The sequence below is a fragment of the Pongo abelii genome, chromosome 11 (genome assembly GCF_028885655.2).
Source record: "Pongo abelii isolate AG06213 chromosome 11, NHGRI_mPonAbe1-v2.0_pri, whole genome shotgun sequence".
In the NCBI taxonomy this organism is placed as follows: Eukaryota; Metazoa; Chordata; class Mammalia; order Primates; family Hominidae; genus Pongo; species Pongo abelii.
In genome coordinates, this window is record NC_071996.2 from 29,219,317 (window position 1) to 29,245,039 (window position 25,723).

A 25,723-nucleotide genomic window follows, 5' to 3' on the forward strand; every position below is an offset into this window, starting at 1 on the left:
TGCCAGGGGTTGATGATTGCTGGTGGGGGAGTGAGGGGTATGTGGGGTTATTTAAGCATAGAATTGGTACAACTATATACATACACAGAGATGAGTGCATGTAAAACTAATGAATAAGCTCTATGGATTGTACCAATACCAGTTTCCTGGTTGTAATTTTGTATTAATGCAGTGTAAGATGTTACCACTGGGGTAGAATGAGTCAAGAGTCAGAAAAGCTTCTCTGTACATTTTTTGCAACTTTCTCTGACTCTATAACTATTTCACCATAAAAAGTTAAGACAAAACTCTACAACAAAGCCAGATGTTTAAAAGATGTTGAGAAATATTGGCATGATGAAGAGCAAAGTCAGAACAACGACATGAAATAATAGCAGTCGTGTTGCAAGACTGAGCCTGAACAGACTTGAGGGTTTGGGTTTGTTGAAGGTCGCTCTAGAGTATGTTAAGGGCGGGAAGAAAGGATGATTAGGCTCACTACTGAGAGACAATAGTTAGTGTTAATTAAAACAAACAACAATAAAAGCCTTAACTTTTCCACTTGTATTTTGTTTCAATCTTCTCTCTAAAGAACAATGTTCTTCAGACTGAAGTTGGTGGGAAGCCTGAAGTAGTTGAGAGGTTGGAGTAAGACGTCCCAACAGGGCCAGGTGGGTGGCTCATGCCTGTAATTCCAGCACTTTGGGAGGCCGAGGGGGCCAGATCACTTGAGGTCAGGAGTTGGACACCAGCTTGGCCAACATGGTGAAACCCCGTCTCTACTAAAAATATAAAAGTTAGTCGGGTGTGGTGGTGGGCACCTGTAATCCCAGCTACTAGGGAGACTGAGGCAGGAGAATCACTTGAACCCGGGAGATGGGGGTTGTAGTGAGCCGAGATCGCTCCACTGCACTCCAGCCTGGGTGACAGAGTGAGACTCCATCTCAAAAAAGAAAAAAAAAAAAAATAGAAAAGAGGTTCCGACAGATCACATTGCACAGCCTAGCAAGTGCTTGTCTTGTTAGGCTGTGGTAACCGTAGTCTTCCTTGAGAAACCAGACGGCCAGGAGTGTGACAGGAAGCCTAAAGCCAAGCACAGATTGCTAATTTTCAAAAAGGTAGAAACAGACACATTCCAGAAAGATATTGTCAACAGGTAAATCCTCTCGTTCAAGCCCCAATGTTCCATTGTTGAGGTGGATGATGGGGCAAAAGAGCAGTTTCTACGGCTCTGAGGAGAGACCTGGGATTCTGTGGGACCCTGAGGGCCACAGAAGCCAACCCTACAACAAGTCCCCTCAGGAAACTAACGCAGTCTTTGTGGCGGTCATTCGTCCATGGATACATATATCAAATTATCATGTGTACATCATAAATATATACAGTTTGTATCGTTAATCACACTTCTAAAAAGCTAGAATAAAAAATAAAGAAAAGAAAGAGTACCTTAATTCTAGTGCAGATAATGGAACGAAGGAGGCTTGTTCTAATGAGGGAGGCTGGAGGTGATGGCAGGAAAGAGGGATGAAGGTGCACTGTGTTTCTAGAGGGTATACTGTGAAATTTACACTCCTCATCATTTTTTTAAGATTACTTTTAGAAAAAATGAAGGTTATATTCCAAAAATTTCCCAAACTCACTTCTAAAATTTTCTTCAGCATGTGGTGAAAACTTTCCTAGTCCGGTATCCTTGGGTAATTAAAAAAAAACTAGTTTAATACTTTATAATCAGGGAAAAACAGCATTTTATATTTCAATACTAACAATAGAGAAAAATAAATGAGGAAAATGACATTAGAAATGTTTTTCAGTGCTGTTTTTCATGAACCATATGTGGGAAGTTTAAGATAATGTATTTTCAAAAGAAAATAAAACTATATATGGCCTAAATAAATAAATCTTCAGCAGACAAAAAATAAGTAAGGTGCAGAGCCGGCCCTGAGGGGTCACTGTGTTAACAGAGCCTCACAGTTATTATCTGCATAATGGCACTCTTCTAGAAAGTTTTATATGTTCCACAATCTTTGTATTAGAATGCAGGATGTTGTGAATGCATTTAAGAAAACGTTTCTTTCATCCAAATTGGAGTAGTTTTGGTTTTTTGGTAAGATACTTTAAAATTTTTATTTATTTTTTTATTGGTGGAGATAGGGTCTCACTATGTTGCCCAGGCTGGTCTCAAATTCCTGGGCTCAAGGAATCCTCCTGCACTAGCTTGGTTACATTTTTAATTGGTGACACACACAACCCAGGTCAGAAATCTAGGGTTCACTATTAACTCCTGCGTCTTCCTCCCCAGCCCTGTCCTGCCATTGCAGTCCAATTGATCTGATTTCCAGTGTTTCTCCAGAGCATTCCTTTATTTTCCTGCCTTTCATCCACTGCCCCTCATCACCTCTTGCTGCCAAGTTCCTCTCTGTCCTCAGCTTCTCTCTCCAGCCACCCCTGTGTAGGACAAAGAGCAACCTCACATGAACATTAGTGCCTTTCAGCCCCACATCGGCCCCTTCCTGCTTCCCCACTGACCTCAGGATGAAGTCAAATTTTTTGGTTCCAGCCTCAGTTCCCACTGGTCTTTCCCTCCCAATTTTGGCCAAACAATATGGCGTTATTTATATTTCTCCGAATATTTCTTGTGAATACAATACAAACATATGGCGCCCACCCCTGCCTCAGGCACTAACTTCTTTCTCTAACGGATCCCCTTTATCCTTTAAACTTTGGAAGAGGTGTCAGCTCTGCCCTCCAGGGCTCTACACCTGGTTAGATCTGTCCATCATGTCCTGTGGAAGTCTCAGTCACAACATGGAAATTGTCAGTTCATGGGCAGCTCACCCTGTCCCCTGTCCCCTCCTGCCAGAAGCCAGAGGCCAGAGGCTATGTTTATTCAAGCCTGTTTCCTCAGTGCTGAGTGCAGTGCCGTGCTGGAAATAGGTGCTGAGTATGCTTGATCAGCTGACTTTGCTTGAACATCTTCAGTCTCTTAAACAGTCATGTATCCAGAATGTTGCATTCTGAGAAGTTCTAAATAGCCAATGATTATTATAGTCATTAGCACTCATGCCTTTCCCTGTTATTACACTGTAAATTCCTAGAGGCAGAGCCTCTAGGCTTGTATTCACAAGAAATATTCAGACGCTTCATCTTTGTACGCCTAAAAGTTTCAGGCAGGGACCTGGATGGACAGGTGTGGGATGAGAAGGACACTCTGTCCAGGAGATACAGCCACCAATTTTCCTGCATAGACGACTTCCAGCAAAGCCTGGGAGTGGAAATGACTGATCAACTTGGAAGATGATCCCAAGAGAATGTTCTAGACTAGGAAATCAGAGATCATTTGTGGAATGCAAGCCCACCCATGACTTCAAATGCTACAAATTCTAGAATATTTTAAAAATGCATCACCTGTTGAACGCTGAGTGAGAAAATAAAGACAACAGAGTTGACTGAATATTACAGACCTGAGTTTAACCTAAGACAAACTAATTATGAAGCTATGAACATATTTCAGTCAACATGAAATACAGAATATGTTTCCTGACCAGCACATCAGTTATAACAGAAATCCCCTTAAAGAATTTTAAAGAAGCTGTGTTTTGAAAACTGTCATGCTTGGCTTCAGTTTTGTGGTCCCCTTTCAATGCCCTTGTTTTGCGTTTTCATTGTATCACCCAACCTGTGTGTCAGAATAAGACACTCATTAAAAAAAGGGTACATTTAATAAACATTAGCATTTTTTCAAGGGAAAATATTTAAATATGATTAAAACAATAGTGAAGCTAAGAAAAACCTGACTATATGCTATAAATACGGCATCTATTATTAGCATTCCAGAAATTCCAAATTGAAGCACTCCAGACAGGTATTAGTGATGGTTACGTGCAAAATGCAGCAATAAGCCAAACCTAGACTTTCTATTGACTTGTCTATTTTCGTATCTCGCTAGCAGAAAGACTACATTTCTGGTCAATTCCATTATTGGGGAATCGTACTTTACCATTGATTTCAAAAGGCTCCATTGCAATTTGGTGAAAAGCTGTTTGTTGGGTCTCACTCAAGAGCTCGTCCTCCTTGAGAATTTTCTTATTTCTCATTGCCAAGCTTTATAGATGGCCAAAGTCCTGGAGCCAGCAGAAATGCTCCCCTCAAGAGGAACCACTTGGAGAAAGATCCTTCCCATCGAACCACTACAGCTGGTTGTAAACCTTGCAGCACTTCCCTTTGGCTCTGATTTCAGAATTTGCAGGATGTTTCCTGACATGATCAGGATTGGACATTTCTCAAACACGGGCTATTCACATGTGGATCTCCTACACAGTGCTGCTGCTTGTTAAGGGGGATCGATGGGGCTTTGGGGCACAAGTTACGGGCCTCTGAAAGCACCCCTCACTCCCAGGTCCCTGAGACCCAAAAGCTGGATAGCTCCAGAGAGGGCCAACCAAGCCCTGCCGTGGGCCCAGACTCAGCTCACTGTCCCAGGACCTCTCCAGCCCACAGTGAAATCTCCCTTCTCTGACCTGCCTCAACCTTTAGAGTTCATCCTTGCTGCTCAAAGTGTGGTCCATGGACCAGCAGTATCAGTATCACCTGAGAACTTGTCAGAAACGCAAGTTCACTTGTTCTGACAGTGAGTCTCTGGTCCCACCCCATCAGATCAAATCCAAATCTACAGTTTAACTAGATCCCCAGGTGATTTATATACACATTACAGTTTGAGAAGCACTGCTCTGAACCACACATTTTAGCACTTAGTATTTCTTCTCGTAGTTTTCCCATGTTCTCTCTCTGTGTGTGTGCACATGTGTACATGTGTTACAGGTGTCCTTGTCCAGGCCCCAGTGAGATCTGAGCTCCTTAAGGAAAGTAGCTTCTTCCCTCTCTCCCTCCTCTCAGGCATCTCTACCAGGGATGCTGTATAGCATGGTGGTTAAGACACAGACACAAAGAGCTAGAATGCCTGGCTTCAAATTCCACCTCTTCCACATAGGGGCTGTCTGGCAGTAGGCAAGTCACTTGAGCTTTGAGCATCTCACTATTCTGTTTGTATAAATAAGGAAGATATGAATTTTGTGAGCCTTAAATGAATTAAATCATATAAGGTGGCTAGGATTGAAGTATTAGGTAATAAACACTATGGTCATGTTGTTATTATCACTAGAGACATTGTGAGCCTGCTGGGTGCCAAGGAGATGAAGAAATGGCCTTTTTTTCGTGAAAGATATTCACAGTCTAGCATGCAAGATGGTTGCAGCTACAACTAGATTCCAGAAAACTGCTGTGAAGTGGGGCAAAGTTTGATGTCCCTGAGAAGACAGAAGTGCCTGGAGGCAGGGCAGACAGGGCAGAAATATGACAAATAGCTTTATCATCTGAATTAAGAGATACCAGATACCAGAGCTGGACTTAAAGGGATAATGGGGGATTGATCCAGATCAAGATGAGGCAAAGGCCCTCCAAGGAGGAAGGAGGGCAGGCGCAGCCTCTCAGAGGTGGGACAGCCTGGAACAGGGGAGCTGTAGACTTTTGGCCTATTTGAAATGTAAGAGGTGAGGAAGACAGGTGGCAGGAAGTGAAGCTGTGCCAGGCAAAGTCACTTTCTTTGGCCCGTGGTATGTCAGAAAGTGAAAGGGGATGAAACTCAGGAAAGTGAGTTCCTAGCAGTGCCCTGAAAAGCAGAGGTCCCCCGTGGCGCCCACAATTTCAACATTCAGGAAGTCACTGGTTCCGCCAGAGGACAAGCAGCAGAAGCCAGGACAGAAAAATTTAAAGAGGAGAATTGGAAATGAGGAAATGATGGCTCCAGCTAGAGTCTGGGGGAGGGGGGTAGATAGGACCAGATAGTTGAGGACACAGGGGATTTGCCCACTGGAGGGCAATCCCCTAGGCAAAGGAACCTGTTCACTTAGCCTGGCAGAGCTCCCTGCTCTCCCTCTGCATCTGCCTGGTCAGCTCATCTTTGATTCTCATGGGTGTGGGGAGGGGACTTATTAGAAAATGTCATGGGCTAATTATTGAGGATCCCTGTTCTTAGAGGAAGCACTTAGTGGATGTCAAGTGTAGTCACTTCACCTCTGGCTAGAGACCAGAGAGACTTGGGTCCCAAATTCAACTCTTTCATTAACTTGCTGTGTGACCTTGGTTGACTTACTTCTCTGAACTTCCACACAAAGTAATGGCTTGTGCAAGCATTAATTCTTATCCAGGATTTACTGTTATGCCAGACACTGTGCTAAACATTTGCATACATTGCTCAACACTCATAACTTGCAACTTGCCTCAAATTGTGTGGTTATAAAGAGCTACACCAGAATTTGAATCCAGACTCTCTGCCTCAATCTATAGACTGATTTAATTCTGGTTTAATCCAGGGGTTCCAATCCAGAGGTTTGCAGCAGAGGAATGCCAGTTTCCCATCCCAAACCTGAGGCTCTGGTTTTAATAAAAATTTCAGAAGGAGCTCTAATGTGCACCAGGCTTAGGACCACTAAGTGGTATAATTGAGGCACTCATGTGCAGTGTGGCCTCCTGACTCCATTCTAGGAGGATCCATTAGGTTGAATCATATGGAATGACAGATATTCATCTATTTTTTGTATGCAATAAATGGATACTTTATATGATTCAAGCTAATCCATTCACCTTGCAGGGCCTGAGACTCAGGGATTAGGATGAAGCAGATAATTCACTAGCCTTGAGTACAAAAGATTCATAATCAAGATAAATAATATTTTAGTGCAATATATTTAAAAAATCAAAGTTAATGCAAAAATTCCGTGATGAATAAAATATCAACATTTTAAAGGAAGACAGAACCCCACTTTGCATGTACAATGACTCTCCTCATTTGCTTACCCTAGTCCTGGCCCTCTCATTAGCTCTGTGTTTCAGCATCCCCATTACAAAATGGGATACCCAGAGTTGTCCTGTTTGCCCATAGAGTGGATGTGTGGATCAAATAAAATAATAAATGAGTAAGTACATTTGTAAACAAAAGTTCTATATGCAGAATAGCATTTTATATCAAAAGAGCTTGTCATACGAAACTCCTGCATTGTCAATGAATCCCTTAAAAATCCTTTAAATCTTCTATAAATACAAAACACACAATTTAGGAAATATGGTACAGTCTCTTCTGAAGTCTTACTCAGACACTTTTATCTCCAGGAACACAGACCCAGCAGTTTCTTCCCCGGTGAAGTGGCATTTGGAGACCAAGTTGTCCAAGAAATGCAGGGTCTGGCTTTATTTGTCTAGCAGCATGCATATAATTGGATTGGAGTATTTAAATGTGCATTTGGAGAGGGCTCAATGCCCAATGTAGTTACATCAAGTTCTGATATTCTCTGAAGTGATGGTCAAGTGGCTCCCAGTGCTTTATCACACAGGAGTGGTGGGGCTGGAGTCTCAGGCAAGTGTGGCCACTCTTGGTGGTCTCCATGGAGCCTGATTTCCTATCAGCTGGTGGGTTCCAAATTAGTTCAGTCAGTGGGCTGCCTGGCAGATCATCAAGAAGAACCCTTGAGCAACCCAATTCCAGCTTAAAACTGGGGCAACCAAGTTAACGCATGATATAAAAATTACCGGCACAAACCCATGGGTCCAAAACCAACCAACCAACCAATCCACAGCAGACAGGTGAACCGAGCCTTGGAGACAACTCTGGAGTCCCTTCCACACATCTGCTCAGTCATCTGCCTATGCCCACCAGCAGAAGGGATGGAGAGCCCGGACTGAAGGGAATGTATAAGAGAGAAACATTTAAAAGTTCTATCTATTGACTTCATTTTTCCTGCCAGTTGTGAGTGCCCAGGCTTACCTAAGTTCCTGATAGTTAATGAAGCTCAAGAAGTGTTGATCGTTTAAAACTTAGAGAAAATTAACAACACAAATGACCGTGAACAGGCGAATGAATTGTGTCCTATCTATGCAATGGAATACTGGTCTGCAGTAAAATGAAATATGCCACATGAATGAATCTCAGAACCCATTATGCTGAGCAAAAGAAGTTGGACTTCAGACAGGACATATGATATGATCCCATTTATACAGGCTTCTAGAACAAGCAAAACTCATTCAAAGGGTCAGCAAACAGAGCCATTGGGTCCTGGGGTGGGAGTAAGGGGGACTCTACCACAGTTGAGCACAAAGGAAACTTCTAAGGAGATGAAAGTGTTCTGTATCTTGTCTGGGGTGTTAGTTACAAAAGTCACTAAACTTTACACTTGAAGTATGTGCATTTTATGGCATGTAAATCATGCCTCAATAAAGTTAATTAAAACAGAAGTTAAAGGACAAAAAAGAATTATTGTTGTTGAACCTTGGCCCAACTCACAGAGGTTTGTCTTTTGAGAGCCATTGGAATGAGAGGGTGACAGTGCCAGCCTCCCAATGACAGGTGTGGACTGGCCACCCACACCCTCTCTTGCCTGATGAGGATTCTTACACATGCTAGTGTGGCAGGTCAATTCTCCCTGACAACCACACAGACAGGCAGGCATGACAGTCACACAGACAGGCCTGCATAGCAACCCAGTTACACAGACAAATTTCCACAGAGCTGCCTTAACATTGAGCAAATAGTTAAGCCTAGGGAAACAGTGCCCAGACATCAAAGCTAGAAATGAAATATGGTCAGTAGGAGCCTTGCATGGGCTTCTCCCTAACCTAGAGCAAACAAAATAATAGAGACAGTCTTACATTCCCAGTGCCAGCACTTTGTCTCAAGTAGACAAAATTTTAGATGAGTCAAGGTAACAGAGGCAGCTGTTTGAATAGATTCACTGGAGAGCCTAAGGCAGCTCTCTGAACCAAGCTGTAAAGGAGATAACATAGAAATAATCACTCTGGTACCACAGTAGACAGGCCTTGAAGGTACTGGGGCCCTTTTCGTTGGACTTAGCAAGCATTTTTTGCCTCTGACCTTATAGCTGAAACAAAATTAGTTACCAATAGACTTAAGTGAATGCTATACTGCATGTAGGCACATAACCCCAACTATATGAGCACTAAGAAAATGGTAACACTTTGGGTGGGTCTGGTGGAATTATCTCCGGCCTTCTCCCTGAACCCGGTTACAGCAATAAATTCCCTTCTTTCCCAGTTTGTCTGCTTCTCATTATTGAGCTTTGAGAAAATGTAGCCAGACCCGGCTTGGTTCTGGGAACACTGGGATTGCAGAATCCGGACAGCAAACTCCACTGTGAGAACAGAGGAAAGAAAAGAGAAGCAAACTGGTCTCTTATGAGACTCTTCCACTGACTCAGCACTCCCAATTCAGGGACCATAAAGGGCAGAGCCTGGGAAAGCAGCAGATTTCCTGGTCTGATTTCAGGAACACAAATTCTCCTGACCCCAGACACCATGCCCTGCCTTCTTGACACCTGCAATGTTTTCACAGGGGAACAAACCTTATATTCCCTCAATTAGAAATGAGATGTAAACATACATCCCCTCTAGGAGAGGAAACAGAGACATACACTGAAGTGTAAATGAGCAATATTATTCTTTTCCAGAGCAGGTTTGGGGGATTGGAGGAAATGGGGGCACAGAAGAGAGTGGGAGCACCTAGGCCCTAGAAGCTCTGCATAGGAGAGTGATATAAATGCATGGAAAGAAAAGCAAGAGACACTAATAAAAACTTTACAGGTTTCACAGTTGTACCAAGGATCACCTGTGCTAATTTGCATTGACCTGAAACCATTTTGCCTCTCCAATCCTGGATTGAGAGCAAATGGATGGAATAGAGAACCCAGGAATTCAATTAGAGCTGTTGGGGAGGTGATAGTTATTCCTTATTCATTCATTCAATGGATGTTTAATGAGTGCCTACTATGTTCCAAGCTCTGTGCTAGTAAGAAAAGAAAACAGAACCTTGCCCTTTCCAATGAGCTTGCAATTCACCCTCCCTTAGTCATGTACTCGCGGGGTTGTGCCCTATCTTGTCATTTTTAGTAGCTGTAACTCCTTCCTAATTGTTTATTCATTCCTCTTTCTGGCCATGCCTCCTATCTTTCCAGCTCATTTCTTTAGCACTAACTCCAACAATCTTTTGACTCTAGGACCTCTTATCTATTATTCTGCTACTCTGCCACTGCCCATCATCTACTTCATGTCCTCTCTTCCCTACTTAACCAGCTTAAATTTATGGTTACTCACCCCCTTGCACACATCCTTAACTCCCTTATCCCTTTTTTGCTTCATTGTCCTCATTTGACAAAACCCACAACCCTGGTTAGATCCAACTCTCAGTGCAGCTGAGTGTAACTGGAGAAAACGACGTGGCCATGTGGATGGTCTTACTTTAATTTTGTGACGTGAACTGCAAATAAACCTTAATCCTGTCTGGCAATAGTACGATAGTCTTTATTCAACTCACTCTCTCAAATAAATCTTTCATACCTGTCTTCTCTTTAATCTTGTCTTTGCTCTCATCTCACTTTCACTGAGGAAATCCAAACAAGCAGAAAGAAAATTCTCTGCACCTCCACCATCACCAGTATCTGCACTAAGGCTTCTGCCTGCCTCTCTTTGATGTGGATGAACTTTCTAAGTTCCTATCAGGAGCCAGTACTTCAACCTGTGCACTAATTCCATCTCCTCTCACCTATTCATGGGCATTTTCTCAGCAGCAATTTTTCCTTCAATCTCCACTACAATATTGATTCTACAGTCCCTACTGAAGTATTTCCAACTGCTGAACATACATACTATTTCTCACATTCTAAAATTCCTACTCTTGACACAATTTCCTACAACTTACTACCTAATTTCTTGCTCTCTATTCAAGTAAACTTTCTCAAAAGAATTGTCTATACCCACTGTCTTCAATTTCTCTCCTCCTATGCTCTTTTAGGTCAACTCCAGTGGAGTTTTCATTTCCATCACTCAACCAAACTACTCATGTTAATATGACCAATGAACTCTGCATGGTGACATCCTATGGTCAAAGTCAAGTTTTCACTTTACTTGTCAGAAGCATTTCTTAGGGTTGCTCACTCTCTCCTCCATGAAATAATCTTTACATTTCCTTTAAGACCTAACAGTTTCTTGGCTGGGCACGATGGCTCACGCCTGTAATGCCAGCACTTTGGGAGGCTGAGGCTGGCGGATCACCTGAGGTTGGGTGTTCGAGACCAGCCTGACCGACATAGAGAAACCCCATCTCTACTAAAAATACAAAATCAGCCAGGAGTGGTGGTGCATGCCTGTAATCCCAGCTACTCAGGAGGCCGAGTCAGGAGAATCACTTGAACCCCAGAGGTGGAGGTTGCAGTGAGCCAAGATCGTGCCATTGCACTGCAGCCTGGGCAACAAGAGCGAAACTCTGTCTCAAAAAAAAAAAAAAAAAAAAAAAGACATAACAGTTTCTTGATAGTCTTCCTATCTTACTGGTCACTCTTGGTTCATTCTGCTCATCCCTTCTCTTTTACTTACCTCTTAATGTTGCAGTGCCACAGGGTTCTAGCCTTTGTCATCTTTTCCATTCATACATACTTTCTTGGTGATGTTATCTAGTCTCATGGTTTTAAATTCCATGATTTTCAAATTTCTACTTCTGGATTAAATTTCTCTATTGAATTTCAGATTTCAATTTTTACATATATGTTGCATAGGCATTTCAAACTATATCCCAAAACAAAACTCCTGATTTTTCTTCCATCTTAGTTAATGGGAATTTCATCCCTCCAGTTGTTTTAGTCAGAAACTTTGATGTCAACCTTGATCTCCTTTATCTCTCTCACTCTCTCTTCCAACATTCAATGTGTTAGGAAATCTATTGGCTTTACCTTCCAAATATATTCACAATTTGAAATTTCTCACCAACTCCCTGATACCACTCTGGTACAAGTAACCATGATCTCCCACCTGGATTAATTCAGTAACTTTCTAATTGGTATGCATACTTCTGTCCTTGCTACTATACAGTCCATATCCAATATAGCAGCCAGAGGGATCCTTTTAATATATGTCAGGAGTGATGACAGGGAAAATGGTGGAGTAAGAAGCAGCAAGAATCTGTCTCTCCACCTAGACAACAATTATACTGTTAGAAACAGTCTGAAGTGACTATTTTGGAACTCTGGAGTTTATTTTAATGTTTGCATCTTCCAGGCAACAGTTTGGCTGGCAAATTTTAGCTATTTTTTATTTATTTCAGCCATCAGCACAGTTATGACTACCCATCTCAAATCCCCAGCTGGCAGCAGGCAGCTGTAGGGACAGCAACCAATGTTTCTTGTATGGCTCACTGGAGCTAGAGTGGGCAATAAGGACCTTGTCCTCCAAATATTAGGGTTCTGTGTTCTGACTATGGGTTGCTGTTTCTGATCACTGATGGGGCAGGCATGGGGGCTGTTTGTCATTGTTTTAAACCCCATCAACTGAACAGCTTCCAGGAGACTTAAAAGAGAAGTGCCTGTTGTTTTGGACACCAAAAATTGAACAGATTCCAGGATACTTAAAAAAGCAGTACCTGTTGTTTTGGACACCAAAAACATGCATGTGAAGAAATTTATAAAGCCATTGTGCATTCCCAGGGAAACAGATAGACTCAGAAAAAACCTAAAAGACCTTACGTTTTTATTTAAACTGATTCTCAAGACAGAAACATCCCACCAAAATGCAAAAAAACAAAAGCAACACAAACTTTGAGGAAGGGAGAAAACCCAATTTCTGGAGTTACCATGTTACAAGATTCAAATGTCCATCTCTCAACAACAACAAAATCACGAGACATAGAAAGTATGACTCATTCAAAGGAGCAAAATAAATAAATGGAAAACATACTTGAAGGAGCCCAAATATTGGACTTACTAGATAAAGACTTTAAAATGACTCTCTTAAAGATGCTCAAAAAACTGAAGGAAGACATGAACAAAGACAGGAAAACAATGCATAGATAAAATGAGAATATCAATGAAGAGGTAGACAGTATAAAAGAGGACCAAAAAGAAATTCTGGAGCTGAAAAATATAATCACTGAAATGAAAAAAAAATACATTAGAGGGGTTCAAAAGCAGATTTGATCAAGCTGAAGAAAGAACCAGCAAACTTGAAGATACAATCATTGAGATTACTGAGTGAGGAACAGAAAGAAAAAAAATAAGGAAAAGTGAACAGAGCCTAAGGGATCTGTGAGGCATCATCAAACAGAACAACTTACATATTGTGGTAATCTCAGAAGGAGAAAAGAGAGGAAAGGGCAGAAATAATATTTGAAGAATTAATGCCTGATGATGCTCCAAATTTGATGAAAGACATCAATTTACAAATCCGAGAAGCTTGATAAACAAAGAAGTAGGGTAGACTCAAAGAGATGCACAGTGATGCACATAATAATCAAGAGACAAAGAGAGAATCTTAAAAGCAGCAAGAGAGAAGTGACTAATTACATAGAAGGGCTCTCAATGAGATTTCAGCAAGCCAGGCATGGTGGTGTGCACCTGTAGTCCCAGCTATTCAAGAGGCTGAAGCAGGAAAATGACTTGAGCCCAGGAGTTCAAGTACAGCCTAGGCAACATAACAAAACCCATCTCTAAAAAAAAGTTTTCAGCTGATTTCTCATCAGCAATCTAGAAGGCCAGAAGTCAGTGAGTTGATATATTCAAAGTGCTTAAAGAAAAAAAAAACTATCAACTGAGAATTCAATATTCAGCAAAACTGCTCTTAAAAATAAGTGTGAAATTACAATATTCTCAGATAAACAAAAGATGAGTTTGTTACCACTAGACCTTCCCTGCAAGAAATCCTTAAGTGAGTACCTTCAGGGAGAAATGAAAGAAAATTAGACAGTAACTAGAAGCCACATGAAGACATCAGGATCTCCAGTAAAGGTAAATACAGGGGCTATTATAAAAGTTAGTATTACTGTAATTTTGGACCATAACTACATTTTTAATTTTCTCTGTGACTGAAAGACAAATGCATAAAAATGAATTATTAATCTACATTATTGGGCACACAATTTATAAAGACTTAATCTGTGACATTAGTAACAGAAAGAGAAGACTGGGCACTATAAAAGCAAAGTTTTTATATGTTCCTGAACTTAAGTTGGTATAAATTCAAATTAGACTTTACAACTTTAGTGTATTCAATGTAATCACTGAAGTGAGAACAAAGAAAATATCTATTGAATTCACACAATAGAAAATAATGATTGAATTCATTAAAAAGAATACGTATTTTAAAGTAAAAATAGACTTTAAACCCAAAAAGGTTATAAGAGGCAGAGAGCATTATATATTAATAAGAGGTTCAATACAGCAAGAAGACATAACAATTATAAAGATTTACAGACTGCTATGGTTTGAATGTGTCCCTTCCAAAGAAAATGACAAGGGAATCACATTCATCACATTTCTCCAGAGAGGCATAACCAACAGGAGATATACAAGAGAGGAGATTTATTAGGGGAATTGGCTCATACAATTATGGAGGCTTAGGAAGTCCCATATGCTCCCTTGATATTCCAGAGAGTGGCCCAGTCAAAGTCTGAAAGCTTCAGAACCAGGAGAGCTGATGATGTAACTCTTGGTCTTAGGGCAAAGCCCTGAGAACTCAAAGGGCTGCTGGTGTAAGTCCTGGGGTCCTAAGGCCAGAAAGCCTAGAGTTCTGATGTCCAGAGGCAGGAAAAGAGGAGCATTATAGCCCAGAAGACAGAGAGCTAGAATGCTCCCTTCTTCTGCCTTTTTGTTTCATCTGGGCCCCAAGCCATTTGAATGGTGCCTGCCCACATTGGAGAGGATCTTTGTCACTCATTCCACCAACTTGCACACAAATATCCTCTGGAAATGGCTTTATAGACACACCAAAAAGTATACTTTGCTAGTTCTCTAGATATTACTTAATTCAGTCAAGTCGACATTCAAAACTAATCATCACAGGAATCAAAAAGTTTCACTACAAAAAAAAAATCAACTAAACACAAAGAAGGCAGTAATGGAGGAAATGAGGAATGTAAAACTAGAGGGCATATGGAAAACAAATAGCAAAATGGCAGAAGTAAGTCCCTTCTTACCAGTAATTACTTTAAATATAAATGAATTAAATCCTCCAATCAAAAGAGAGAAAAATGGATTTTTAAAAAACCTACCATGATCCAACTATGAGACTCACTTTAGATTCAAAGATACAAGTAGGTTGAAAGTGAAAGGACGGAAAAAATTATTCCATGTAAATAGTAACCAAAAAGAGAGGTGATGTGGCTATACTAATATTAGAAAAATATAGACTTTAACCCTAAAAGGTCACAAGAGACAGAAAAGCATATTATATATTAATAAAAGACTCAACATAGAAAGAAGATATAACCATTATAAAGATTTACAGACTGCTATGGTTTGAATGTATCCCCTCCAAAATTCAGGTGTTGAAATTAATGGGGAATGTGATTAGGTCATAAGAGCTCCTCCGCTTGCAAATGTGATTAAAGTCCATAAAAAAAAGTTCTCTTCATGCAGTGTACCACTTTCTTGCCCTTCCACCATCTGCCATGTGAGCACACAGCATTTCGCCCCTCAGGAGGATACAGCAACAAGGTGCCATCTTGGAAGCAGACAGCAGCCCTCACCACAAAATCAAACTTGCTGGCACCTTGATCTTGGGATTCTCAGCCTCCAGAACTGTGAAAGAATTAATTTCTATTGTTTATAAATCACCAGTTTCAGGTATTTTGTTATAGCAACAGAAATCAACCTAATAAAGGACTCTTGAAATATATGAAGCCAAAACTGATAGAATTGAAGGGGGAAATTGATACTTCAATACCACATTTTCAATAATGGATAGATTAGTCAGACGGAAGATAAGTAAGGAAATAGGGGACTTGAAAGACACAATAAGCCAACTAGACCCAACAGACATGTACAGAAACTACATTCAACAATACAATGCACATTCTTCTCAAGGGCACAAGTAACCTTCTCCAGGATACACCCTGTTAGGCCACAAAACAAGTCTCAACAGATTTTAAAAGATTGGTATCATACAAAGTATCTTCTCCAACCATAACAAGATGAAGTCAGAAATGGATAGCAGAAGAAAAACTGGAAAATTCATGAACATGTGAAAATAAACAGCACACTCTTAAACAACCAGTGGGTAAAAGAAAAACGTCACAAGGGAAATTAGAAAATATTTAAAGATGAATGAAAATGAAAACACAGCATACCAAAACTTACACTTGTTTTTTTTTTTGTTTGTTTTGTTTTGTTGTTGTTGTTGTTTGCTCAAAACAACACAAATTTATTCTTTCACAGCTCTGGAGACTATAAGTCAAAAATCAAGGTATTGGCAGGGTCATGCTCTCTTTGAAGGCTCTAAAAGAGAATCTTTCCTTGACTTTTCTAGCTTCTGGTGATTGGCAGTCCTTGGCTTGTAGATGCACACTCCAGTCACATGGTCATCTTCTCCCAGCATGTCTTCACACTCTGTTCCCTTTGTGCATGTCTGTCTCTGTGTCCAAATTTGCTCTGTTTACTTCCTTATATATCTCTTCTCCCCTTAATATAAAATCCCTGCATGCTGAAACTTTTTCTTTGCTGTCCACTATTGTATTCAACATTAGTCTTGTATCTCCACCTAATTATTATTAAATTGGGTACACTGTCTTTCTCTTCAGGTCCAGAACCTATTCTTTGCACAGGAACAATCAAATGTGTCATTCCCGGCTAATTTCATATCTTCCATTTTCAGCAGGCTGTGCAAGCATGATGCCAGTGTCTGTTCAGTTTCTGGGGAGGCCACAGGGAGATTTTACTCATGGTAGAAGGCAAAGGGGGAGGAGGCACATCACAAGGCCAGAGAAGGAGCGAGAAAGAGCCAAAACATATGTACACTTACAAATGGTTAAAATGATAAATACTATGTTTGGCATATTTTATCACACACAAACAAAATGTAAGTCAGATTGGCCAAAATGGCCTAGTACCATTCCTTGCTAAATAGCAGAACTTTACACCCAGTAAATCTGGAGGATGGGTGTGTATTTTGCCTTTTCTCCATCCTCAAACCTGTTCCTGCCCACTGTCTCCAAGAAGTCTGGGTTCAGAGGGACACTGCCTTTGGAGAGAATCAGGGTTCATTCACTAGTTGTTCAGTGTCATAAAACCCCCTGGGAACCCCAAAGATAAATGGAGTAATCTGAACCTAAAAGATGGAAGTAGGTTCTTGTGAAAGAGAACCTGGATCAGGAAGAATTGCTTAGGTTTCTCTTCTGTTTCTGACTTTCATTTCTGAACACTGCTAGCAGTGAGGCTCTGACATGGAGAGGGGTAAATGGTCATGTGAACTGGAAACGTTGGATGAAGAATGATCCATTTACAGTCTCATGGAGATCCAGAGAGCACCTAGAGGGCTTTGAGAGGAAGGAGAGTGGTGAGTAGCAGGTTGGTATAACTGACAGATGAGTAGCTAGATGATTGATGATTGCTGCATCATGGTGGACAGTTGGCTATGCAGGTCCAGATGTATTTCTGGTGTCACATTGTCTCTGATACAGTTTGGATATCTCATGTTGAATTGTAGTCCCCAGTGCTGGAGATGGGGTCTGGTGGGAGATGTTTGCGTCATGGAGGGGAGATCATTCATGGTGATGAGTAGAGGGTCTCCCTCTCAAAGATCTCTTAAGAAAGGACTCAGAGGCAGCTCACGACTTGGTGTCAAGTCAAGAATGTGCCAAAGGCCCTGGATAAGGCAGTTTTATCCTTGTTTCTTTATGACTAACCTGTTTTTGAGCACCGTTTCAATGTTTGGAGTCTTCCCTGCCTTTGGAGAGTTAATGGGAGGCAGAAACCCTATTCTACTAAAGAGGCCAAAGGGTTGAATTGCTTGACTTCTCAGCCTCACTTGCAGACAGGCATGGGCATGTGGCCAATCAGACATGCCACCACATTCCTTTAAAGAAGAGGGATTGCTGCACACCAGGGAAGGGGCAACAACTAGACAATGCCTCGGGTCCTACCCACTCCTCCTGCATAGGCAGCAGGGGTAGACACGGCAGCAGGGGTAGACACAGCAGCAGATGGGTCCTCACTGGATGGGTTCTGTGGCAACATTTCAGCTGTGACCTGTTATCCTTGCCCCGACCTTGTCCAGAGCCTTGTTTGGTGGTCTTACCAGTAAATCTGTGAGATCCCAACAGTCTTCCAGGAATTTCCTTCTCAGCTAAAATCAGCCAGTTATCCATTTCTGTTGCTTAGAGCATACTGCAGACTGATACAGAGAGCAAAGAGATGTGATCAGCAATTCAGACCCTCAGGAGGCCCAGGTGATTAGAGTTTTGGAGAATAAAAAGGTCCAAATTCCTTAGCTTGGCAAATAAGGGCCTTTGTGCTTGTCAGCACCACCCTCTCCTCCACCCAACCCATATTTCTCCTGTCATCCTGAAAATACTACAGGTTACCATGGTTGCTCCTTCAGCTTGAAGACACTTTCCCATTCCTGCATCTCATCTGGTGAATGCCTGTCACTCAGTCTAAAGGTATCCTTCTCCATAAAACTTACTGCCAAGTGGAGCTGACCCCCACACTCCCTACCTGCCTTTTCAAGTTATATTCTACATGAAGATTCATCCATAGCACAGTAACTTGGCAGTGCTTGTGTTTATTAGTCTCCTTCCTAAACTGTGGGCTCCTCAAGAGCGGGAACTACACATTACCATCTCCTCAACTCCATTTCAACCAAGACTGAAGTCAAGGCATGATTGGGAAATAGCCAGGTGCCAAGGAGCAGCTCCCGGGCAGCATTCCAGCTGCACCAGGGTTTGTGTATGTCCCCTAGAAATAAGTGGAAGGAAAGAGGAGGAAAGGGCAGGCCAAAGGCCCTTTTATTCTCTTGTTGACTCTGTTAGATGAGATCTCAAAGAATAGCGATCCAGAAAGGCTCTGTGGAACCTGTGATTTGTTTTTGTCCAGCACAAAAAGTTATGCTGTGAATGCTCTAAGGAAGTTTATGGCCAAGTGCACCTGAGGTTCATTCTTCAAGGTTCTTAACCTCAGCCCCTAGTTGCCAACAGCTGCTACTGACCCTGGATATTTATCTTCCGAAGAACTGCACATTTTAATAGGGAACTTAGACTATAAATTGGTTAAATTTTTGCAGAGAAGAGATGCTGAGGGCTAAGGGCTTTGGTGGAGGCTGTACCTCCTCACTTCCCTGCCCCTGCTGGGAAATTGTGTACACCTAAGGGCATTTCTAGTCATGCAAAGGTAAACTCTGCCTCTCTCCACATTTTAACCATTTTTGATTGAAAGATGTGCAATAAGCAACACAGCTTGATTCTTTCCATCCTTTGGACTGATTCTTTGTCCTTTCTTCTAGATGAGGCTGACATCTGGGGGCTCACAATTCTAAGAGCTGACTACAGTAAAATGATCTAAAACATAAATGCAAAGAATGATATTATTAGTCTACAAAATTCCCAGTCTATTATTATCTCTCTTCCTGTGTCATTTCTGATCACAGAAAGAAGTTAACTAATGGTGATTGTGCAAACTGGTTACAAATAAGAAGAGAAGCAAAGTCCTGATGCAGTTTTTAAGAGCTGGGTGGAGGGAGCTGAAGTGACTGTATTTCTATAGACTCACTTCCAAAATGGTAAATGGGATAGAATCACTTCCCCAGGAAGGAGAGGTGAACAGTTAACATTTTAGTGCCTACTCCAGGCCAGGCTTAGTTAGGCATTTAAAGACGTTCTTTCTCCACAACAATCCTCTTTAATGTAAATAACATTTTTTTCTTCCTTTCTACAAATGCAGAAACTGAGACAGAGGAGCCATTAAAAGCTACCCGTCCAAGGTCACACAACCAGCCCCAACTGGCTGCAGAGTCCAATGTGTTCACTGCCTCATACTGAATGCTGGAGTTACCAGGGCACTGAAGAGGTGCCAAACGTTTTTAAGTGGTGTGTTTATGGGAGGAGTTTTCTCTGAAGCAATATAACAGATGCCACCAACTGTAACAAACACAAAGTGCTAAGGAGCTGGTGAGCCCATAGGAAACTTGTGAATTACGCAGCACATATCTTTGACGTGTTCTTTTTTAAAATATATACATTGTTTCCCTGGCTTGAGGTCCTTGTTCTTCCTCTGCAAGAGGCTGTGTACTCAGCACTTCCCCAGCCTGAATTGCCCTAAAGAGATACTCACAGAATTCACTGTGATCAGAATACATTGCAGTATTGTTTGCCATAGCAAAAACCTGGAATTAATTTGAATGATCTTCAGTAGGGAACACAATCAATACATTCTGGAATGTTATGAAGACATTAACAAGAATATGCTAGATCTGATTAAGTAAGTTTGGAAAGAATTTCAAGAGTTATTATTATGGAGAAAACAGAGGAGTGGAACAAATAGATAATATGATTCTGGTGATGCAAGTTAAAAAGTATACACGTATGTACACCTATATGATGGGTTATTTATAATTTTTTGTAAAAATAGAATAGTACACCAGAATTTCAGCAGTAGCTGCCTTTGAGATAAAGGTGGGAAGAATGTCTTTTTTTAGATCAATTTTATTATCACTTTATTATAAGAATTGTAATTCTTATATAGTATTTATATCACCCTTGCCCTGTCCTGAGCTTTTTATGAATTTTAATGTATTTAGGCCAGGTATGATGGCTTATGCCTGTTATCCCAGCATTTTGGGAAGTCAAGGAGGGAGGATCGCTTGAAGCCAGGAGTTTGAGACCAATCTGGACAACAAAGTGAGAGGCTGTCTCTACAAAACTCTTTTTAAAAAATTATTGGGGCGCAATGGTGCCCACCTGTAATCCCAGCTACTCAGGAGGCTGAGGCAGGAGGATTTCTTAAGCCCAGGAGTCTCAAGACTACAGTGAGCTATTATCATGCCACTGCACTCCAGTCTGGGCAACAGAATGAGACCCTGTCTCTAAAAAAATAAATTTTTAAAAAGTATTTAATCCTCTTGATAACACTACAAAATTGGTACCATTGTTATCTCCATTTTGCAGATGAGGAAATCTGGGTACAGGGGTTAGGTAACTTGTCCACGGTCTTACAGCTTTAAGGAACAGAGTAGGGATTTGAGCTCAGGCACTCAGGCTCATAACTACTGCACAATACTGCTTCCTAGAATAGCATAATACGAGTTGGGTATCCCTTGCCTGAAATGGTTGAGACCAAAAGTGTCTCAGATTTCAGATAGTTTCAGATAGTTTTGGATTTTGGAATATTTGCATATAGGTAATGAGATATCCTGGGGAGGGGACCCAAGTCTAAACACGAAATTCATTTATATTTTGTATACTCCGTATATACATAGCATTAAGATAATTGTATACAATCGTTTTAATAATTTTGTTCATGAAACGAAGTTTGTGCACATCAGAAAGCACAGCTGCCACTATCTCAGCAACCCGTGTGGACAACCTGTGGTTGTTTGGCATCACCATCATCCTGACTGAATTTGTACGCTATGGATAAGCAATCCTTTTCCAACACTACTCACACGTAAGTATTTAAGAGTAAAAAAATCTTACAGCATTAATAGAGTGAAAAAATGATGTGTTTATGGTAACTAGGCAGCGCAATAGCATCACCAGATACCTGGATCAGCTGCGAAACAACAGCCACAACAAACAATGACAGGTTTTCAGTCTCCATTTATAATGCTGTGCTTCAATTGAAAGATTACTGTACAGTATATTTTACTCTTTAGGTGAGGAAAATATCAGAAACAGTTGAGGGGCCAGGAAGTGGGTCCTCGAGGAATGAAGAGGCATTCTGCTAGACGACTTTTTAAAATGTTTCCTCCAGAGTCATCTGCCTCATTAGCAATGGTTTTTGTCTTAGAAGTCTGTCTTTGATTTTATAAACAGACTGTAAGAGTTAAAGAGGAAAGAAACATGAAAAGTGGCTCAACAGTCAAAGATAAGCTTATTTTGGAGAGTAAACCTGCAAGGGGCTTCTGGCTGATTTCGGTCAGGAGCACTCTCTCTTATAGACTAATAGTATTTATTGGTTTTAGGATGAGAGAGCTTATTACAGGCTTGGAATGTTTCCATGTGGGGGAGAAGTTTATGGCAGGGTTGGAATGTCTCTGGTTAGAGGGGAGGTTATCTTGGGGCTGACATCTCTCTGGCCAGAGATGAGGTTATCTTGGGGCTGGCATGTCTCTGGTTGGGAAGGGGTTTACTTTATGGTTTTGGAATGTTTCTGGTTAGAGATGTCATTTGTGGTTTATGATCATGCTGACCCTAGCCATCAGGCTGATGCCCTTTGGATTTAGGCAGTTTTTGATCAAGGTGAACTTTAAAATGGCAGTGCTTGTCCAAGATGGTGATGCTCCTGCTCTGCCACAGACATGATTTTTGTTCTGTTATACTGCCCTAGTCTTTCAGTAAGCCCATCACATATTTTCACCACATCATCTATAGGCACTTTTTCTGCAGTATTAATATCATCTTCATCATCAATATTATCATGATCCCCTTGATTCAGAACCATTTTGGCACTTCACCATAGGTCAATGAATGAACAACTGGAGACTCCTTGTTGATGTCAAACACTTCTTTGATATCCACTTCTTCCAGCTTACTGACAGACTCTGAAGGTATATATCTGCATATACGAGATCACACATCATTTCATTCTCACTTGACTTACAGACTTCTTCAAAGTCACTGCCTTGTTCATCATCATCCCCGAACACAGTCATAGGCCAGAGGTTGTGCCAGGCAGGCACAACTATGTCTTTAGTCACTGTGTTCCAAGCATTGGCAACAGCATATATGGCGTCTTTCATGCTAAACTTCTTTTGAAAATCTTCCACACCCACACTTCTGTTCGCTGCTGCTAGGATGCTGTTCAAGAATGTGTTTTTATATTTACTCTTTATTTTCCTAAGGATATCCTGGTCACATGGCTGAATTAATGAAGTCACATTTGGGGGAAAGTATATTACGTGAACATTATTTTTGATGAGAATTTCAACTAGCAGACAAGCAGAACAGTTGTCAAGGTATAACAAAATCTTGCAGTCATCATCCAATCCAGTTTTCCTGCAGTGAGCACCAGCCACTGGTGCAAAACATTGTGAAAACAATTGGAAAAGATGTCCCTAGTGATCCATGCCTTTTTGTTAACATAGTAATGAAATGGTAAGAAATTCACCCCTTGAAAACAGTGAGTACACAAGATTTTTCTATCACAGCAACTTTACACTTATGCAAGCCAGCTGCATTTGCACATTCCAGCACAGTTCTGCCCTTGGCATCCTTAATTCCTACAAGGATTGTCTCATCAGCTGTAGTCAGTCTTTCTGGAGCAGTAATGCCAACACATTGATGTTTTATCAGCATTATATAATAGATTTCTTCTGACATCAGAGTTTCATCAGGGATGACCTTGACCTTGGCAAACTCATCAATGAATTTCTCTCCTGCTTTGTGATCAGCAGATGCTTTGTCACCACAAACTTTAAAATTAATGCCATGTCTTTTCTTAGATTTCTGAAACCAGCCTGTTGAATATTCACAGCTCTCTTCAATTTGCAGTTCACTGTGATAGATCTTTGCTCTTTTATGATCAGCATACCTTTTAGAGGCACATGTTCACTGTGATGCTGATGAATCCAATCTTTCAATACATGATCAAGATCTTCCTTTTTAGCTTTATGCAGTGTTTTTCAATGTTTCATTAACTTCTGTTGATCACTATAGAGCTTCAGCAGTTTATCCTTCTGTTTCTTCGGGTCACATATGGTCGTCATTCCAATGTCATACTCTTCTGTAAGACATTTCACACTTACACTGCCGTCCAGGTTCTCCAACAGCTTGATTTTCTGTGTTACAGATAAATATAAATGCTTCCTCTTATTCTTATCACTGGGTTACCCATAGGGGTATCTGTGTGGTTTTCAACACCACAATTATCTTTACACCACAGAGCAGAGATGAATGAAAAAAACACAGAGTAATGCACACAGGTCTTGGCCCCGCGTGGGGCTTTGTGGGAACCTGCTGTTGGTGCGTCCGGCCTGCAGTGCCATTTTATTTTCCTTTGTGGATGTGCTTGTGTCAGGGAATTTAGGCAGGCATGGAAAAGTTACATCGCAGCTGAAGGGGGCTGAGAGGTCTTTCTTCCCTTGGGAATGCCACTTAAACTGTGTGTTGTGTGCCTTCATTTTCACTGTGACCTGACACATGAGGTCAGATGTGGAATTTTCCACTTGTGTTATGTCAGTGCTCAAAAGTTTTGGATTCTGGAGCATTTTGGATTTGGAGTTTTGGGATTAGGGATTTTCAGCCTGTACATGCATGTAGATTACAACAGAAAAATTGATAAGATACTGATATCTAAAAAGGAGGCATCTGCTGGCTTACTCTCCCTCCCCAGAGGCAGTCATTTCCAAACTCTTCTGTTTCTTTTGGTTCATTACCTCTTTCTCTTATGTAGGTTTATGCTGCTATTTTTGATTTACCTATTTTAGAACAGAATCTTCCATTACAAGCATGACTTCTTGTTATGGAAGATGAGGCATAGCTCTCTTCTACTGTCACCTCTTATTTCTCCCACTCCTGCTCTCCCAACACTTAGCAAATGATTTGTAAATTTATAGGTAGTGCTTAAATCTTCATGACTATATATAGATATATAGTCATGAAGATATATATATATATATATATATATATATATATATATATATATATATACAGCTGAGCCAAGTCATCTACCATAATTGTCTTTCCTTTCTGGTATGATTTTTGTTTTTTTAAATTAATACTTGGCTTTTTTCCACATTGTTTTCATTTTCTATGAATTCATCCTTAAGTTTTTCCAAATGTCCCATAAAATGTTTAATTAACAAATATTAGTTTTCAAATCATCAGACATATTCAGTACTCGAATAACTCCACTTTTCTTGGAGAACTCTCTCCTGAAGTTTTCAATCAAATAATTTTCTATACTGCTTGAATTTTTGTATCATGTGCTTATATTACCTTAAAAATACTAAATAAAGGTTTAAAGCACTTCATTGAGGTATGATTGACATACAATAGACTGCATATATTTAAAGTGTACAGTTTGAGATGTTTTGACATATGTATATACCTGTGATATAATCACCACAATCAAGATACCCATTACCCTGAAAAGTTTCCTTGGGCCCCTTTGTAGTGTCTCCATCCTGACCCCATCCCCAAGTAACCACTCATCTGCTTTCTATTATTACAGATTAGTTTGTATTTTCTAGGGTTTATATAAATGTAATCATATAGTACATAGTCAGTTTGTCAGGCTTCTTTCACTCAGCATAACTATTTTGAGACATATTCATCTCGTTGCTTGTTTCAATAGCCCTTTATTTTTATTACTTAGTAGTATTTCATTGTATGGATATACCACAATTTGTTTATCTATTCACCTGTTAATGGAATTTGGGTTGCTTTCAGTTTTTGGCTATTACAAATAAAGCTGTTTTGAAAGAACATGTGTACAAGCCTTTGTATGAACATTTATTTGCTTTTCTCTTGGGTAAATACCTAGGAGTGAATATCATATGGTAGGTTTATGCTCAACTTTTCAAAAAATTGCCAAACTGTTTTTCCAAATAATTGTACCATTTTACATTCCAATTGGCAGTGTATGAAAGCTCCAGTTCCTGCACATTTTTGCCAACACATGTCTCATGGTGACTTTTAAAAATCTGAGCCATTCTGTTAGGTATGCAATGTTATTTCTTTATAGCTTTAGTTTGCATTTTCTTAATGACT

The 25,723-nt window shown here is 40.6% G+C and overlaps 1 protein-coding gene across 5 annotated transcripts in view; it reads right to left on the reverse strand.

Moving 5' to 3' along the window:
• The window catches only part of MARCO (macrophage receptor with collagenous structure), a 158,566-nt gene that overhangs the window by 49,674 nt on the left and 83,169 nt on the right, over positions 1-25,723 (reverse strand). Inside the window, exon 1 of one of the 5 annotated variants that reach the window (XM_024243416.2) lies at positions 3,977-4,180. The exons of the other annotated variants lie outside the window; for them this stretch is intronic. Within the exon in view, the coding sequence (XP_024099184.2) occupies positions 3,977-4,073 (97 nt within the window). The 5' untranslated portion in view covers positions 4,074-4,180. Of the gene's footprint in view, positions 1-3,976; positions 4,181-25,723 lie in introns of those variants that run through there. 5 annotated transcript variants of the gene reach the window in all.